Raw genomic sequence first — 14,069 nt, forward strand, 5'->3', positions numbered from 1 at the left:
GATTAGGTAGCAAACCTTCCTCTGAGACAGTCTTGTAGTGAATATTTTAAATAGAATTTTAAAAATTAATAAATTGCTGTGTTTGTCAATTTCTGATTTTTCCTTTTTCTGGAGAAACATGGATAGTGTTATGTGGAGTCATCTAAATTATATGAAAAATGACCAAAACTTACTTGTAGTTACATATGACATAGTGTTTATGTGAGGTGATCATACACCTACTTGGGTAGGTCTGGCAAATCATGCAACAAAACTCAGAGATGTGCATGTGTTTGGCATCAGAACAGATAACTCACCACTTAGTAGTCATGGGCTACATCCCCATTTTGGGGTACTGTTCTTCTGGAAGTCATGCTGTTCTCCTGTGTTGCATAGGCCCTGTCGATGCCTGAAGGACTAAATAACAAGATGTGGACAAAGATACATGAACTGCCTGGGTTCTGAGCAGAATCTGGCTCTGGACCACCTGCCTGCCCAGTGGGCAGCTAAAGAATGTATTGCTGATGAAGCTGTATTTTGTTGTAAATGTCCTATTTATTGAACACAATCACTGGAGTCCTACAGAGCTCTCGATTAGCAGATTGTTTTCTCATGTGTTTAACTACTGCTCTGTTCTGATCTGGTTATTAAGAGATACCCCTGCTCAAATTAAAGTGCAAACAAGATCATGTGACAAACTCAATAATACAGATTTTATTAAACAGTAAATGTGAGTGATAGAGATAGAAATAGGAGGGGGGGAAGGGGAGAGCAGAGAAAGAGAATTTGAAAACCTCCAAGTGTTTTATATCAACTGCCCTGTAGTCAAAAAAAAAATAGATGCCAGTGTATGAATGTTAACATTTTAAGATGTTTTATTATTCCTTTATTTCCCACAAAGGCACAGAGGTTAATAAGATATTTGTTGCTTATGCAATTTCTAATACAGAATACCATTCCTTAATTTGATTTTCTTGGCATCTGTAACTACATTGTATATTTTTCCTCGAGACAAAGTCTATGTCAGTAATTACTAGTTCATCATATTTCCTGATGAAGAACATCTGTGACTTATTACCTTGTTTCCACCACTGAACTTTTTAAGTTTTATTGCAATAGTATAGACAAAATTAAAGATTGCTGTTCAAAATTTCAGTATATGAAACAAGATTCAGTGTATATCCCAAGCAAGATTGGGATTCCTTCATGAGTTGCATATTTGTAATTTGTGATTAGCTAACTCTTAGCTGGACTAACTGGAAAGACAACAAGTCAATATATGAAGAAAAAGTCACGTTTGCAGTTACCAAACAGAAAGCAGGTCAGTGAAATCCATGATTTAAATTATCTCCAGCACACACATCAAGAAACTATCTCTAAATGCAGTATATATATGTATACATGTACACTATGTATATGTATACATATATACATTGTAGTCATCTAAGTTAAAGGATCTGCAAATAAAGTGGAATTCACAGCTGTGAAACTAGATATACAAGTTCATTGTCATGGACTGAAAAAATGGAAATATCTTCCAAATGTCATTTATGCCACCTTTGCCCATTGCAATAAGACCCTGAGCCCTCACAGGCATTTGCCTCAGTTATCAGTGCAAGTGTGTCACCACACTATTCCTGCATGGCCAGCCTTGTTGCTGAATTATTCTTACAGAGAGCTTTCCTAACACTGCACTGAACTGCTTTGGCAGCAGTTCAACCTTGTTGTGTCTTGGGACATTTTTCCTGTTGTCTTCCCGAAGAACCAAACCCCCCCATAAGGCTCCAGGTGAGCACTAGCACCTAGAAGAATGGGATAATTACTAGCAATTTATGTTTTTTCTTTTTTTTTGTTTTTGTTTTTTGAAGGGGCAAGAGGGATGGCAAGATTATTGCCCCCAGGGATACAATTATGAAGTGATCCCTGATCACCAGTTTTATTTGGGAGTTTTATTTACTTCTCACAGTGAAGCTTTAGTTCTGCTGGGACAGGTCAGAGCAGAATAAGCCATCTAGAATGCAGAAGAGGTATTTTTTCCAATTGTCTTTATTGAAACCCTACAGAGGGAATAATAAAAGGAATTCAAAGGTGCAATTCCTTTCAACCCAAAAGATATAAATGGATATAAAAGATATAAATGACAGATGAATCACATCCTAAAAGTGCATTTATTCATTTTTGCTGCTCTTGGGTGACCAGCTTGGATATAGAATATCTAATATTTGCATTGTCAAGGATCCATTAGCAATTATTCTTGCCAGGAAAAGATCAAATATAGTTTATACAAAAAGATCAGTTGGTGGATAAAGTCATTTAGTAGATTCTTAAAAATCTTTCTCTGAAAAAAAACCAAAAAACCACTCCAACTTTTAAACTTCTTTTTTTGTTAGAATCTAGTATGATTAACACTCTGAAGTTTGAAAGTTATTAAAAATAATAGAATTAAGCATGTTTGCACTTTCTTCATCCTCTTTTTCTGTAGTTTTACACTTACTAAAATCATGAAAAAAATTGGAAACTGGAAAACAGCAAACTTCTGGAAGGAAAATTAAATAAATTTAAAGTATTAAATTATTTAACATTAATTATTTGGTATAAATTCTGAAAGGGTAAAAAGTATGATTTTACTGTGTAGGGAAGGTCGGGTTCTGAATCAGAACAGGGGCTTGCTGACCTATTAATAATAACTGAATGTGTGATCATGGATAAAATTTACCCAGAGACAATGCTGAGAAAGCAGAGAATGAGACATGTGTCAGGACAGTTACAGAAAATGAGAGAGAAGAAAAGGTCATGCTGTATTTTGTCAAGTTTGCCTGGAAGAAAACAACAAGTTGCTCTGGGGAGAAGCAAATTGAAGCTAGGAAAGTGAAGTTTGGAAAGTGAGTCAGGGATGCTAAAAAACAACTAGACTAGGAATCTGGAATTGACACCAAAAAAAGCTGCACATTCCTTATCCAATATCATAATAGAAGACATATTCTGTTTACTGGTAGGTCTGTGTTGCTTCTTATAGTCACCCTTCATATATCCTCTCTGTCAGGATTTATTTTAGGTTATTTCTTAGGGCCATGTACTGACCTCAATCTGCCTTATAATGAGGGTTGTATGTGTGCATTGATGTGCTGAAGCCATTGTACAGTCTGTAAAGCACTTCAATAATTTGCATATTGTCCAGGCTTGTTCTTTTTATAACTTTGTGTTTATTTTAAATTTGGGGGGGAAAAAAATAAAAAAGTGGGATGGTAAGCATAAAATCAGACTGTGCTGGCAGTGGGAGCTTGCAGTCTTGTATTTCAGTGCAGCAATTTATCGCGTGCTTACGCTACTGCTCTGTGACCATTTCACATTTTAAATAATTAAATATCTGGAAAAATAAATAACTGATCAATTGGAATAAAATCAATCCCACTTTCCATAAAGTTATTTTTAAAATTAGTCATAGTCTGTCATTTTAGACCATATTTTACTCTTTTTATTTTTTGATAGATGAAAATTTTCCAGCTTTGGAGTACTAAAGTGTCATCAGTATTTATGCAGTATAATATTTAATCAATAAAGGCATATTGATATAAATATCTTTTATGCTAAAAGACATCACTTGAAAATGATGATAGGCTGTAGTCTGCAACATAGCTATATCTGGAAATCATTTATTTAATTTTAGAAAAAGTGAATATGATTATTTGTAAAGCAAAGGCATTAATTATTAAAGGAAAAAAAGTTGATGGTATAATTCCTTTTATTATATAGCTGACTCGCTTCCATACTACAGTAGTATGATTTAAATAAAAACTCCTACAAACTAAGACACTTTCATCCCACTTCTGGAAAGTGTGCTTCCATCATGTTGCACGTTAGTACTTCCATAGAAACCAGTCCAGTGTGGATAGTAAAACATTCTGAATACACCTTGTAAGCCAGTCTGCAGTTTCATCATACACTGAATATAAGATAATGAGTTTTTTTATAGTCACACACCTGAATTACACATTCAGCTTTATTATGTTTACAGATGTTATATGAGTGGTGGTTTGTCCCATCCCTTTTCAGTACTAGTCTGACAGATGTTTAACTTGCTTTTAGACCCTCTGTGCCTCAGGGTCCCCATCAGTCAGGAACAAAGCACTAAAGACACAATTAGTGTTATTTCAAAGTAGCAGGGTGTGTCATTCACTGTGGTATCTGTTCCAAACCAAACCAATCTAGTTTACACAATCTGCAAGACAAGAGACCTTTAAACTTTCAATCTGCCTTTCTTACAGGGAAAGAAAAAACACTTTCAGTTCATTGTTGCTAATAAATATGGGAGAATGGTATAATTGGATTGGCTACGTTATAATAAAATATTTAAAAGTATTAAAAAGCTATATTCTTATAATTGTTAATGTGTCTGCTTTTTTTTGAGGGGTGGAGGCTGTCAAGTCCTTTGAAGCCTCAAGCTTTTATCAGGCTTTAGCCTGATACTAAGGATTACAAATAAATAAGGTGAATTTTTGTCATCTTCTATCTTGTGCTTGAGACACTTTCTTAAGCTTTTTTCAACTTATATCTCTTATAATCTGAAGAGTCTCATAGAAAACAGGAAATTCTAGATTAAAAAAGAAAAAAATCCCTTTTTTCCCCCTTTTTCTTCTGTTTTATTGTTACTGTAAGTGTTTTAACAGATCAAAATAATAGATATTCCTTGATTCTAAAATAGGTTTAGCTGGTGGCGTGTAAAATTGTAAATTTTAAAATTTTAAAATTTACAATTTTACATGGCAAATTTGGGAAATAATGGAAAAGAGTTTTGTGTTTGACTGTGTGGTACTGATAGGAGAGTTATACATGGATCACTCTTTGTGTTTATATTGCTAAAAACATATTAATTTTATTCATATTATTATTGTCTTGGATTGAAGTGAAAGCTACCATGGCATATTTGTGCCCATATCTTCTGTCTCTAGTGTCATATTTCTTCCTGAAGTAATTCTGTGTGAGAAAATCATTGCCAGAAACTGAGGCATTGCCGTAATACTCATGTTGTTGTGGAGGTTCTCTTTGACTTCAAAAATCTGGTGGTATTAATTTTTATGTGATGTACTAGCAAAAATTAGGCAGATTACATCAGAAGTCCTGACAGTGGTATGTTCTTCCCATTACCTTTGAATTTCCTATTATCTAGAATGGCTGTCACATCAACTAGCATGTAAACAGATGCATTTTAAAGCTTCTTTCTGACTGAATTTTGAAATATAATTTTGCATACTGTGGTACTCTTGTTCTAAAAAATCATGAAATAACATGATGCAGCTTATGGATTTAGGTGACATTTCTATAAAAATCAGGTAACATAGGTCACAAGGGTACACTAAAATGTTTGTATCCATATCAATAAGTTTGAATTATCTTAATCAGAAATATAAATTTATTTGGCATAATCCTCAGTTCTCTATTATTATTTTGGGTTCTTTTCTAGAAAAAAGTTTTTGGGGCTTTTTTTGTGGGTTTTTTTTTCCAGGTACTGAAAAGGTATCTTGAGTGTTTTTCTGTTTACTCAAAAAAGCATTTATATCTCTCTTACTCTGGGAACGCAGTCATCATAGTAAATTACTTATTCACAGTAGCAGGCCATGCACAGAGAGACTACTAGCTTGAGATGATTTTTTCTACCCAGAAGGGGATGGCTGAATAAGTAAATATTTGCAAGACTTAGTTCAGAATCTGATGTAGATTCAACTGACTATTTAAGGAAGGAATTCTTCTTGATGAAAAGCTAATGTAACAGTTCGACATTTGTCCAATTTTATGTTCAGTGAATGTATTGGAATTATTAATTCTTATAGATGTTTACATGGGCTCTGAGCCCCTGAAATGTTTCACTTTCTTCCAAGAGCATTGACTGTGTGCTTCTGTGTGGGTAAATGGCTACACATTTCAAAACTCCAGTCACTGCCCAAATTTCTGAAAACAAAAAAACATTAAAAATGGGGTCTCAAGTCCACAGTGTTACTGAATGTCATGGTTTTCAGCCCAGCTGGAGGTGAAACACCACAGAGCCACTCCCTCAACCTCCCCTGTGTCATCCCTCCAGCCTGGTGGAATGGGGAGAATTGAAGTAAAAAAGAACAGTTTAATAAGTGAAAATAAAATAGGATACTAATGGTGAATGAGAATAAGAAAATGAGTAAGAATAAGAATGAGAGTAAGAATAAGAATGTGAAGAAAACAAGTGATGCATGATGCAGGTGCTCACCTCCCACTGACCAATGCCAGACTCCCCTTCCTGAACCCAGATCAGGATCAGACACCCTTTCAGCAGCTCCCCTCAGTTTAAATACTGGGCTTGACATTCTGTGGTGTCTCTTTGGTCAGTTCAGGTCACCTGTCCCAGCTGTGCTCCTCCCTAGTTTCTTTGGTATACCTCTTCACTGGCAGAGCATGAGAAAAGGAAAAATATGGGTCCTTGACTTAGGATTAACACAATGTAGCCAAAAATTAAAACATCAGCATGTTATCAACACCATCCTCGTTCCAAATCCCAAACACAGCACTGTAACAGCTGCTGGGAAGAAATGAATTCTACCCTAGCTGAAAACAGGAGACTAAGTTCTCTCTCTCACCTAACAGAAATCTTGTTGTTTTCTTAGAATAATCAAGAAGTGGTTGGAAAAGACTCTAAAATCATTGAATCGAATTGTTAACCCAACACTGCCAGGTCCACCACTAAATCATGTCCCTAAGTGCCACATTCACATGTTTTTTGAACACTTGCAGCGACGTTGATTCCACCACTTCCCTGCTTAGTTTTTTTCCTAACATCCGCTCTATACCTCCCCAGGTGTCACTCTGTCTTTTTTTGTCAATTAATATAACTCTCAGGTTGTGACATTTAAGCCTATTTCCCACATTTTAGATGTCTAGCAGACCCTTATGCAACCCAAACCAGTGCTGGTAAATCCTTGACAGTTTGAAACACAATTAATGTCTCTGTAAGAACCACTGGAAGAGCCACTGTCTGTGAAGAAGAATTACTCCTTATCTGTGTAAGCGAGGTCTGAGTCACAGTAACACTCAGTTCATATTAAAGCCAAAGTAGTTCAACATGATGTGGCCAACCCACATCATATGGCAGCCAGTTTTTTTGAAGGAGTGGTAAAAAAAAAACTCCAGTGCCTAAAAAATATGAAAAACAGAGACTAAATCAGTTTTGCTTACATTTATTTCTGGAGAAGTACAGAAAACACTCTACACAAACATCGTAGTGCAAACTTCTCTGATATTGTTAAGAGACTAATTCAGAGACTACTCTACAGTTTTGAAAGTTTTGTATTTTTGTATGAAGAGATCAAAATTTTAGTCCTAAGATCCAAACAGATTTCCATTTCTTTTACCCAGGTCCTGTTATGATACAGTATTTCTGGGTACATATCCAACCTAAAATTTATGTGCAAATGGACTCTCATTTTGAGCAGTAATGTAACAATGAACATTTTAGACAACTGACTCCAAACCCACATGTTTAAATCATAGAATCATGGAATCATTGAGTGACCTGAATTGGAAGGGATCTTAAAGATCATTTAATTCCAACCCCCCTACCATGGACAGAACATCTTTCACTAGAACAGTTTTCTGGGTTTTTTTTTAATTACTGCCACAAAATTTCAATTTTATTTCAGTATTTTTTGTGGGGATGATGACAGACTGTGTTTTCATTTCAGCTCAATTTGGACTGGATCATATTCTGAACAGTTGAGTATCAGAGATACAAGTTCTCATAATTTCTGTGGCATACCCTCAACTTGGAGACAAGTTATTTGGTCATAGAAAATAAACCTTGCAGGCTTTTCCTGGGAACAATAAGCAATGAAAGCAGGGTTTCTTGAACCAGCCCCTAGAGGCAGAAATTTAATGGAAAGAGAGCTGTAGGATGCCTCCCCTGCCCATTCCTGCTGCCAGCACATCTGGCAGTCCTGCCAGCCTTCCTGTCCTGATGGTATCCCACTCTCTCAGGCACCCTCCAGCCTCTGCTCAAACTGTATTTCAGCTGCTTCACCAGGGAAGTCCTTGAGTTTTGCTTATTGGTAACTCTTAGTGGTCCTTTTCGTGGCTACAGATTTCTGTTGAATTGGTTTTCAAGGCTTAATTTTATAGGCCAAGTGTTAAGAGAAAAAGACAAGCAGCAGTTAAGACGGGCTCTGAGATTGTTTATTCAGATGAGGAAAACAATGCTCATTCTCAGGTTATTTATCTTGAAAAAATTGCAAACATCTTGATGTCATGGTATAGTATAAAGCCAGTGCTATCAACTGAATAATTTTCATAGAATTTGAATTCACTTCAGTTCTTAATTAGCTTTACTGCCATACAGCTTCTATATGAGCTTTAAGAGCGCAGTTGTGTCTGTCAACTCCTATTAGTTATGCAACAGATGTTACCTTCAGGGCTCCCAAAGTATGACTGACTGTCGTGGTCACTGACCATGCAAGATTTCTGCTGCAAACAGTAATTCCAGATGACAGTATTCCCTTGATCCCTGTATATATGTACGAGGGAATTGCATGAGCAGAGGTCATTATCATCACATGTCATTTATTACATAACTGGGTGTTATGTTAAAACAAAAATATGCTTTGCTTAGCATAGAACCTGTGGGGGGAAAAAAGTGTTTCCTGGAGCATTGGTTGTTGGGATATCTTGGATAAATAGGTTATTTTAAAAATAAGTTTTACATATAGTTTTGGAAGTATTATTTGAAAGTTGTAAGGTGTTATCCTAGTTATTAATTTATGAAAACAGATGTGAGAGAAATAATAACTTATAAAGCTCTGGGGAAAACTCAATTTACTTTGAGACTTTCCCTGTAAAAGGCTGAAGATATAAACACAAGGAATAAGGCCTCTTTCTGCCATCATTCAACTCAGAGAATTCCAAGCTCTTGATGAATGAACAGTCTCTAGTATTTCAGATGAAGTTGGCCACTTGAGTTCCAGACACATAAAGAGGTGACTACTTGTTGTAAGTGCTTGCACTGCAGGTATGTCAAAAGCACAGAGAAATTTCAGAGAGCAGCAGCAACAACTGAATAATTAATAGGTTTGAAAGGACAAGGTTGACCATTCAAGTAACAAAGTCTAAAACAGTGGACACAGGTAGCCCAGCTAAAGTAAATGCTAATAGGTGTTATGAATATGAACCTAAGGTATTTGGAGGCTGAAACAACATTATATTAGGTATGGGACTCTCTGGGAGCAGAATTTTGAGTTATGATTTGATTAAAAGCAAGGAAAACTTGATGACCAGACAAAATCACCCTAAGAATAAACTCCATGCTGCTCAGCAAACGTAGGAATTTCATTCCTTTGTTATTTGAGATTATATTGACCAAAGCATTAGAGATTGTACTGGAAACAGGCTCACTTTGGCACAACAAAGATGTGCAATTTGACAAACATGTCTTTTTTTACTCACAAAGAAAGCAGCAAATGCATGTTACCAGACTGGTTTGCCTTACTGTAGTTCAGAACTCAAACTGTAAGTTACAGATGACATTTGTTATCCTTTCCACCACCTGTCACCCATCCAGATGCCCAAGCATATGCCAAAGCGTCTATTTTAATTCCACCTGAAACAATACCAAGAAATGAGAAAACATAAACACAACAACATACTCTATAGATGACACTGAAAGTTTATTCTGTGAGACTCTGAAAGTATAATGGACACTAATCTGTGTAAATTAGCAACAAGGGCTCCACCCTGTAGGGCTGTAGAGAAATATGCATGTGTGTGTGGTTTTGTGCTTCAGAATTCTGATTCAATGTGAGTTGAGATCATTAGCTTTTTATTAACTCTGATTTTTTGTTCAGTATGTAACATTACTTATAACCTTAGGTACAGGAGATTTTTTTTTTAAAAAATCTGAACAGAGTAACACTGCTGGACTGCTAGTTTCTGAATCCTAGTTTAAGACCTACAGGCTGAAGTTTTAATGATACTTTTGAAAAGGAAGGAAGAGTGTTATGATATAAATCTCATTTTCAAAGCTAAGCTAAGGGTTTTAACATCAAAGTGTACTGTGTAACCTTAAATCTACCTGACCACCAGGATGTAAAAAGCAAATACTGTTTAGAAGGTAGGACACAAAACATCGTTATATACTTCATGTAATCAATAGCCAGTGTCTAATACAAAATCCATTGAGGTTATCAGAACAACATTCTCCTTCTTATCATGCAATTTGCTTGGAGGTCTACTGTGCTTCCAGTTCTGGCTGCTGAAAAATAGGGGAAAAAAAAAAGCACTCTTAGTTACATGTTTTCAGAATAGAACTTGAAATTTATTTGAATAATTTTTAACATCTATTACCATATCCTATTAACTATTTAAAATCTTGACTGTAACAGAATGGGACTAGGAATACTCATGAAAGTTCTGTTGAACACCTATTTATTTCAGATAACAGCTGCTTTCTGCAGCTTGAGGAGAAGCAGCAAACTAAGCCCTTTTGAGATCATCACTAGCTTTTGTCTTAAATAAGTAGATTGAGTCTCAGCTTCATCCTACTGGCTGAGAAGATAAACCACCTGGACACGTTTGTTTTTTTTTTTTAACTGCTTTCTCTTGGAGTGCAGTTTAACTGCTTGCTTGTGGGCTGGTGGGCTCTTATGCACTGACTGTTCTGGTAAAATAAAAATTAACTTAGTATTTAAAAATATGTATGCATCTTTGTTAAACAGCAACGCTGTTCAAGACTCTTTTTTTCCTCAAAACATGATCACAAATCTTAAAGGCTTTTCATCCTTTACCGTACTATATCTGTGAGATGTGTAGCATCTTTTTGCTATTAAGGATAAAATTTACTACTACAGCTTAGTATGTCTGTCAAAATAAACAATATGGAGTAAAACCTTTCCCTATTAAAATTAATAACAACTCTGCAATTGCCCTTTGTATAGAGAAAAATTTCTGTGTATTGTTGAAGAGTTACAGCAATTCAAGACATTTTAATAATAGTTTTGACAAGTAAAAGATGTTTTTCAGAATACCTATTAGTTGCATGCATAAAACTTAACATCAGGAGCAGCTTAAAATTCAGCTTCATTTTATGTTGTGAATTCATAGAAAATTCATTCCAACCAAAAAATATTGTTCTGAGTCTTCACAGCCTTTCACTCTAATGGCTGAATACATTTTAATGGTTAACTTCAATATCAAGAGTATTTTTTTCACAACTCATATAGTACTTATGTTAATCTAATATTAGGTAGATTTTGATTAGTGAATACCTTAACTTTCTTCTCACATGCCATGTTGGAAAGGCTGCCTTACAGAGTGGCAGGAATGATCCTAAGTGGGTATGTTGAATTGAACCTCCTTATGTGTGAAGTGTGGTGTCTCTGTTGGTATGAAATTGGCCAGTTCTGTTCTCCTTCTGGTGTGATAGCTTCTGATAGCTTAGGTATGGGAGATGTTGCCATCATTTTGAATCTTCTTTTGTTTCTAAACTTAAATCAGTAGTTACCTTTTATTAGCTATGTCTAGACTTGAAATTATTTTAGTAGATGCTGAAGCTTACATATGATATTTTAGATTGTGTTGATGGTGTCTAAATATTATTTAAATCCTCAAACTCTAGAATGCACATGGATTTGATTATCCTAGTGTTTACATCTTGAGTAACTTCCTATGTAATTTTATTCTACAGGAATTTGCTGCACTGACTAAAGAATTAAATGCATGCAGGGAACAGCTGCTTGAAAAAGAGGAAGAGATTTCAGAACTAAAAGCTGAAAGAAACAACACAAGAGTAAGTACATAGCAGACCTTTTCTGGATATCATGTGTGTTTAAACTTACATATAAATCTAGAACTTAATTTCTATGAATAAGAAGACAAAAAATCCAGCCTTTTCATGAGTAAAGGAGAATCTAAGTAGCAGGACATATCTACCATGCTACAGTCCTGAAGGAAATGAGTGTACTAGGTAGATATATGGCAAACAGTTACAATAACAGGAGATTTAGTATGTAACATGGTAAGGTTTAAATGTCTTTTAAAGCAGGGGACTCATGCAGCCTTCCAAGCCTGAGTAGCCTGCACATATCCTTACCTCTTAGCAAGGCAAAAAGCAAGGTTACAACAGACAATTGGTTTTGCCTTGTGCCTTGGATTTAATCTGAATAAGGATGAGATGAAGGCTGCCACACCTACCACAGGCAGTCTCTTGTTTAGTGTACATGCAGCCTTGTGACCCTTGAAGAAAATGTCAGCTGAGGGAGAGCAAGATTCAATCCTGAAATTTATCATGTTCTGCTTCAATCAGAAATACTATTCTGTCTGGGAACAAGAATATATGATACAGCACCTTCTGAAAATTCTCAAATGATGGACAGAGTCGTTTTCAGAATAAATAAATTGCATGTAAAATTGTCTGGGCAAAGGCAGAATTTGTCTAGAGGGTAGCAGAGGAGACTTTATGGTGTTTGTGGAAGGGTGTGAGAAAAGAGATGGAGTAGTCCCAGATCAGGTGGGAGTCAGGCTGGTAGTGAACATGCAAAATAGATCTCAGAGGCTGAACACCAAGGATGACTTCTAATATCCATATTTTGTTCTGTGATCTGTGTAACTTTTCCTGTTTTCTTATCCTTAATAAACTAATAACACTTTATGTGCTCAGCAAATATCTCTTCTTTGTTATCTAGTTTGCATTTTGAAGAGAATCTAACAATATATATATGCCAAAAGACCTGAGAGAGGGCCTTTCTTCCTGCTTTTTCTTCCCATCTGTAGCACTATAGAGTGCCATAGAGTTCAGAAATTCAAGGGAGGAGAGATGAAATGGATGCCTACAAAGAAGCAAAGTTGACCCATCCACCTCTGTGCAAAAAATTCTTAGAGGTGATGGTTTGGAAAATCTTATGGGAGGTATAGGTGAGACCTATTTTTTCTCCCATTAATTGATTTTGAGAAATGTGTAGGAATTGCACTTCATTTTCCAGGTTTGGCAAATCATGTCAGCCTAAGAAAAGTCTGAAGACTTTCTATACGTGCTTAAAATATCAGTAACTCCTACATTTGTATTATTTTTGTATTTAATAAAAAAAAATGCTTTATCCATTTCACTCCAAAGTCCACTGAACACCAGCTCTCGTGTGTTAAAACTGCAGTGCACCAATATCTATGTGGATCTGATATAAGCAGCGCAGACTAGCAAAAATTCCAAGACAGCCTAGTAGCCTAAGATAGTCTTGTCAAAGAACTGTGAGAGAAAAGGAAGATGACTCAACTGCAAGTCATCTCCTAAGTCAGACTGATCTCTGTCATAGGCAATTTTTTTGCAGAGCAAGAAGCTTAAAGATCATCCATTCCAATGTTTCTTGTGCTATGTAAGAGAAAAATTGGTAAGAGGTTTTCCAGGAGAACAAATATCAACAAATGGGAGTTACAGTGTTCTAATCCTTGCAAGTCCTTGCAGTTAAAATTAGTAAATGCCAACAGCGTGTTTTCAAAATGAGGATGAAGCTAGAGATCAAAATGTTTAGGCTATGAAAATATACAGGGAATGCAGGAGATGTTACAGCAAACCAGGGCAAGATAGAGTCCAAATATTAATGGGGAAGGAGATAGGAAAATGCAGAGACAGGCCTTACCCTGACCTCTAGCATTTTCATTAATAAGTTATTACCCCATCATGTCATATTTATGTTCTTGCCAGGCATTAAGCTACCATATTATACAACTGGCCAATTATTCAGCCGGCCAATTTATTGTGGGGACAGGTGTCCCAAAGGAGAGACTGTGCCTTTTTTGGATCGGGACAGAGCATCCTTAAAAGACAACCCAAGAAGCAGTTCTGGTCCATGTTCAGTGGTGAGAGCACTGGACATGAAAAGGAAGAGGTCACGACAGCAGATGTACTCCGGGCGGTGCCACAAGTGACACAGGAACACACGAGGCTTCGATTGTGTTTCCAGGGGAAGCCCATGGCACAAGAAGGACTCCTCTCCTCTTGATGAACTGAGGATTGATTGTTTGAAGGGTGGTGCAGGACCGAGAGTTGGTGATTTGAGGAACAAATGTATTATGTTAGAAATTTGGTGGGG

General features: G+C 36.1%; 1 protein-coding gene across 9 annotated transcripts in view; it reads left to right on the forward strand.

Annotated features, from left to right (window-relative positions):
* PPFIA2 (PPFI scaffold protein A2) overlaps positions 1-14,069 on the forward strand; it is a 290,351-nt gene that overhangs the window by 160,453 nt on the left and 115,829 nt on the right. For all 9 annotated transcript variants that reach the window (XM_054631393.2, XM_077178786.1, XM_077178785.1 and 6 more), the window contains one exon: positions 11,672-11,773. In XM_054631393.2, coding sequence (XP_054487368.1) covers positions 11,672-11,773 — 102 coding nt within the window. The remainder of the gene's footprint in view (positions 1-11,671; positions 11,774-14,069) is intronic.

Source organism: Agelaius phoeniceus, chromosome 5 (genome assembly GCF_051311805.1).
Source record: "Agelaius phoeniceus isolate bAgePho1 chromosome 5, bAgePho1.hap1, whole genome shotgun sequence".
Lineage (NCBI taxonomy): Eukaryota > Metazoa > Chordata > Aves > Passeriformes > Icteridae > Agelaius > Agelaius phoeniceus.